General features: G+C 41.3%; 1 protein-coding gene across 4 annotated transcripts in view; it reads left to right on the plus strand.

The window, feature by feature from the left end:
• DCUN1D2 (defective in cullin neddylation 1 domain containing 2) overlaps positions 1–5,529 on the plus strand; it is a 35,983-nt gene extending 30,454 nt beyond the window's left edge. For all 4 annotated transcript variants that reach the window (XM_066579671.1, XM_066579672.1, XM_066579674.1 and 1 more), the window contains exons 6-7: positions 1,895–1,991; positions 4,989–5,529. In XM_066579671.1, the coding sequence (XP_066435768.1) occupies positions 1,895–1,991; positions 4,989–5,068 (177 nt within the window). In that variant the 3' untranslated portion in view covers positions 5,069–5,529. The remainder of the gene's footprint in view (positions 1–1,894; positions 1,992–4,988) is intronic.
• Positions 5,530–6,000: the final 471 nt, after the last annotated feature.

Genomic DNA, 6,000 nt, shown 5'->3' on the forward strand with positions numbered 1-6,000 from the left:
TCAAAGAAAAAATGGAGAACGCGTTTCAACTCCTGTCCGAGTCTTGTTCACCTCTTTTGATACACAAGCAGTACCCCCATCGTAAATCTTTAACAAAGATGGAAACAACCAAAAACTGGGTCAAACAGAGTCCTAGGTTTGCGCCTTTTAAATTCAGTTTACCTCCTTAAAGTGAATGGATACCTGTGGGGTTCATAGGAACACTGTTTTGGGGTTTTCAACTGTAACGCCCAATTGGAAAGCTCAGTGGAGAGCTAGAATACAGTCTGAAGCCACTGTAAGCTGAATCTGCCAATGGTCTGCAGATAAATGATGGCTAGTTTTAGATCTATGCTAAAATGTGTGAGGTGTATAGTGGATTCAGGTTTCAAAATTTGGGGCCGCAACTTATTAAAAAAAATAAAATAAAATTTGTTGGCCAAAAGCTCATTTGTTCGACATTTACAGTATTACTCCTAGCCCCTGATCCATATACCTGAGAACTGTGCTATCAAACGGGTGGGGGCAATCCAAAACATTTTTCCCAATTGACTCTGTCTTATAATATGTTTGTTTTAAGGGAAAGCACTTCTTACTAATATAAACGAAGAGCAGCGCTACAATAATGACACTACAATGGGTTTTATTTGGCTGTAAATGAGGCGGAGCAATCTGGTGGGCATGCTGGACAGTCTCTGCTAGCTGCCCCTATTACCTGCTAATATCTCTGCAAAGTCGGCACATGCAGATGGGCACTGCTATTCTGCCCACAAAAGGGAAAGCTCATCTGTGCATGTGCCGACTAACGGCACACGAGACTTTGCAGCACTGTGTATACGTCACAGGAGGCGAGGTGGGCGGACTTTTTGGAAGCCCAAGTAACTAGCAGAGACTGTCTGGCACACCCACTGGCGTGTCGCCTCATTACATGCCGCATGGGAGAATTTTAAACTAGATTTACTCAGGTATGCTTCCATCAACAGCCAAATAGAACCTATTGTAGAAGGAATCACTATTATCATAGCGCACTTGTTCATTTACATCAGTAAAAGTGCTGACTGGTTCCCTTTTACAAAACTGAAGAATGTGAAATAGCATGCAGGGTTTAGTGAGTAATTTCCTCTGCACTATTTCCACTGTCTTTCTGAGCACTTCCTTTAGTATGCTAACCTGATAACACTATAAAAGTAAATCCATAAAACATGGCGAAAATGCTTCTTTTTTTTTTTTTTTTCAATCCCCTCAACACCAAAAAATAGTTATTCAATACATTGCATATGCCTTTAAATGGTGAAATGGTGCCATTAAAAAAAATACAACTCATCATCATTTTTTTTTTTTTTTTTTACTGGTCCTTAATAGAGATGAGCGAACGTACTCGGTAAGGGCGATTTCGCAATCGAGCACCGCGATTTTCGAGTACTTCACTACTCGGGTGAAAAGTACTCGGGTGCGCTGTGGGGCGGGGGATTGCAGAGGGGAGTGGGGGGTAGCAGCGGGGAACAGGGGGGAGCCCTCTCTCTTTTCCTCTCCCCCCGACTCCCCGCTGCAACCCCCCGCTCACCCACAGCGCACCTGAGTAGTGAAGTACTCGAAAATAGCGATGCTCGATTGCGAAATCGCCCTTACCGAGTACGTTCGCTCATCTCTAGTCCTTAAGTTTTAAAATTAGCTGTCACTGAGGGGTTAAAACACATTTGTCACCAAGTGTAATTACTTGAGACATAACTTCAAAATGTACAATAAAAAGAGGACATAATCAAGAAGGTCTTCCCGATTGTAATATGACTATCGGAGTGTTAATAAGAGGAAATGCCTTACAGCCCTCTTTACTGTAACATCAGGCTTCTCTAAGCATCTTTTAGACACTGCTAGATTATGGAATTTGTATGTGATTTCTATTCCAATCTTTTAGGAGCACCATAAGAGGTCAATCCCAAAGGACACCTGGAACCTCCTATTGGATTTTGGTAATATGATTGCAGATGATATGTCCAACTATGATGAAGAAGGTAATGGCTTCACATTTTATTCGACATTTCTAGTTAGATTTCGGGGCTTAAGGCCCTTTTAAACAGAACAATTATCGTACAAAAAAATCATTCAAACAAGTGAAAATGAATCGTTCAGTGTAAACACCGCCAGTGATCGCACAATAAATCGCTGCTTTTGGTTCATTTTATGCCGGTGTAAAAGTCATCGATGGCCCGGTCACTAATCCATTGGTTCATGTTTAATCCTTTAATTAATTTTAAAGTTATAACATAAATTCAGAATTCAAAATTAATAATTACAATTAATTGTAGCACTGTAGCTAGTTATACTCGGGATAGGACTGCGAGCTGGGGGTGAAAGTCCATATAGTCCAAGAGGTCCTCAGCTTGTATGTAAATTCCAAGTCGGAATTGAGATCCCTTCTGGAGTGTTTACTTAAAGGGGTTGTCCCGCGCCGAAACGTTTTTTTTTTTTTTTTCAACCCCCCCCCCCCCCCCCCCCCCCCGGTCGGCGCGAGACAACCCCGATGCAGGGAGGTAAAGAAAGCTTACCGGAGCGCTTACCTTAATCCCCGCGCTCCGGTGACTTCAATACTTACCGCTGAAGATGGCCGCCGGGATCCTCTGTCTCCGTGGACCGCAGCTCTTCTGTGCGGTCCATTGCCGATTCCAGCCTCCTGATTGGCTGGAATCGGCACGTGACGGGGCGGAGCTACACGGAGCCTGCATTCTGCACGAGCGGCTCCATAGAAGACTGCAGAAGACCCGGACTGCGCAAGCGCGGCTAATTTGGCCATCGGAGGGCGAAAATTAGTCGGCTCCATGGGAACGAGGACGCTAGCAACGGAGCAGGTAAGTAAAAAACTTTTTATAACTTCTGTATGGCTCATAATTAATGCACAATGTATATTACAAAGTGCATTAATATGGCCATACAGAAGTGTATAGACCCACTTGCTGCCGCGGGACAACCCCTTTAACTTTTTGTCTCGGAGTGACTCTGTGTTATGTGGGTTTTTCAGAGAATGGCTCGCGAATACCAGAACACTGCTTAATATTAACTTAAATGGTTGTTAAACCCACATTAAGGGAAAGTTATAGTAAACAAAGAGAGAGAACAAGAGATGGAGATCTAAGAGGGAGAATGCTGACATCACTTGCTCGTTCAAATGATAAATCGTCAAGTCTAAACTTACTTTAAATCACCACTTAAAGCAAATACTAGTGAAATTTTAGCTAAAGAATAGTTGTCTAGCTTTCATTCTCTGAACTGTACTGAAGACATTCCTGCTGAGCTCCCGTCTACAGATGCATCTTTTCTCCACTGTGGGGAGCTAAGTGTAAAGAATGAGCTTGAATGTCACTCGATGTAATTCTAGATACCGGTTCTACAGTTCTCGCTTCTTGATCATGTCACTATGTAACCTCCACTCAACTGTTTCAACTCCCTTTGACCAATGGCCTGCTTAGGTTGTATTCACACGTGGCAGATCTGAGTGGGGCGTGCAGAATTCCATGTGTTTGCTGCAGAAACAACCACATTTAGATGAATAGAAAGGATTTTCAGTCATTGCCGTTTCTGCAGCAAATCTGCAATGTATGAATATGCTCTTACTTTGGTAATATTATGGTTCAGGTTTTTGTCTGTACACCGAGGAGTGGATCCAAAAAGAGGGAGGAATGCAAACGCTTCACCACAAGACTTTTTACACCGTTTTTTGCTTGCTTGTAAATTAAAAAGAAAAGCCATGATTTTAATGTGTATTTTCCAACTATTTTGGGTGGTGTATGGTGGAAACATTTTTGACATGCGCTAGGTGTGGCAGTTTTTTTCCCAGGTGGTTTTAGGTAGAGTACATGCATCTTTTCAGTCCTATAAAGAAGTCTTTGGGAACCGCATGAAAAAAACACCACACCTGGAGCATGCCAATGACCTAAAAAACAACATTTTTTACTAAAAAGATCTCAGGAAACACTTCTGTTTGTTCATTTTATATCTATTGGCTTTAGCTAACAGTCTCAAGATGTTACATATACCGTCCACATGCTGTGGTAAATTTTCACACAGAAATGGACCTACAGATTTCAGAATCCAAAACCTGTGAATTTCTGTGGTGGGGTGATCTGCTGTGTGTGAAGATACCCTTATTGTGCCTTTATGAGCTAGTCTATGAAAATAAAGTCTATAATAACACCCTGTTGTATCTGTTAAAGGGCCACTCCAGCACCCCTCACCTGATTGTGTGTCACACACTGCAGGTTTCCTATGTATGCTGCAGTCACTTCCAAGCAGCACAGCCTTCTGTCTGATAGTTATCAGGCACCATTGTGATGCAGAAATGTTATCCCTGCAGCACAGCCTTCTGTCTGATGGTTATCAGGCACCATCGTGATACAGAAATTTCTCCCTGCTCACATTTTTCCTATGCTCTGCTAACAATCACATGATGCTTCAGCACAGATTCACATGACCAATTAGAGTTAGTACCGTCTCTGCCTGCAGGGAGGACAGTGCCATTAACATCAGTATTCACCTAAATATACTACAGACCATAAGTATACAGTCAATCAGCAGTAAATGTGATAGTAGTGTTTGTAGTCCCTCTCTAAGAAGTGTGTGTGGTACAATCCACCTAATTCCATCACGCAAGGTTTATGCTGATTGAAAAACTGACTTTTTAAGAGAACTTAAAGCTAAGTAAATCTTGGATGGTTAGAATTAGATCACATGACCCTCCTGAAAAGGACTCCAGGAACTTTCAGATAAAAAGAAATAACAAGGTAATACTAGCTGATTTAAAGGGTATCTGTCACCTACTCTTTGCTCTTTAAGCTAAGCTCATGGGGTGAAAGTATGTGACTCACTGAGTCTGGGAATGTAAGTGTTATTAAGAAAAAAAATGAATACTGAAAATTCCCTGTTTTGACTGGATATGAGAGATTCATGTATGGCGTACACTGCTGTACGTACACAAGTTTGGGATCGCTAATACTTTTGCTTTCTTCTTCTTCCAGGAGCGTGGCCTGTTCTTATAGATGATTTTGTGGAGTATGCACGACCATTAGTGACGAGTGGAAAACGCAAACCTCTTTAACCATAGACTTGCAAAGAACTAGTGATGCTTTTTGCCATTTCATTAGATAATGAAGACTGTTTTTGGCCAATAACTGAGCGGCAGAGCCACCCGGACACATGGACATGAGAAATGCTACTGTGTGAATTCTGCCTTAGAACATTGCGGTGCCCAGCTCTTGGACAAGACATGAAATGGATGAACTTGCTGGCAGTGGGAGCACTGGTGTTTGTAGGATGCTGGCTTCATATCTTATATTGGTTGTATCATATAGGATGTAGAGATTGCATGATTTTATACTTTGGATCTATTGAAATAGAGGCCATTTTATTAAAGAAAATCTGAGGAAAAAGAAATTTAAAAGCATGCCATTCAGTTTACGAGCCAGAATAAACACCAGCAGTTACCGAACAGCTGTATTATATTGTATCTATATAAAAAGCAGTATTTGTGTTATAAATTAAATCTTTAATGGAACCTTACACGGCATCTGGGATCTTATTACTAACTTTACTAAAGTACAGAGGACTTCAGATTGTGGGTGCAGACCTGTCATATCCTTACCATTAACTTGATTTAAAGTAGCCTTTAATAGTCTTTTAGGCTCTGTTCCATATTATTTTAGTCATTATCATAGGTCTACATTGGGGGGATTTCTTGACTTGTACCCATGTAGCTTTCCTGGTTCATACAACAAAGGTAGTTCGTACATTTAATGTATATATAGAGACCCTAACCCTGTTAATGGAATTGCTTATTTTTCAGAGCGGAATTCAAATGTAGCCACTGACTTTTATTCACATGGATGTATTTTTGCACTGTGTGAGGTGTAGAATATAGAGCATTGGACCTCAGCAGCAGAAGATGTTTTCAAAGGATTTTTCGGGAAAGGTTTTACTACATTTCTCTGATGGCATCTTCCCCATCAATATGCAGTAGCAAGAAAGGGATAA

This window comes from Eleutherodactylus coqui, chromosome 1 (genome assembly GCF_035609145.1).
Source record: "Eleutherodactylus coqui strain aEleCoq1 chromosome 1, aEleCoq1.hap1, whole genome shotgun sequence".
Taxonomy (NCBI): domain Eukaryota; kingdom Metazoa; phylum Chordata; class Amphibia; order Anura; family Eleutherodactylidae; genus Eleutherodactylus; species Eleutherodactylus coqui.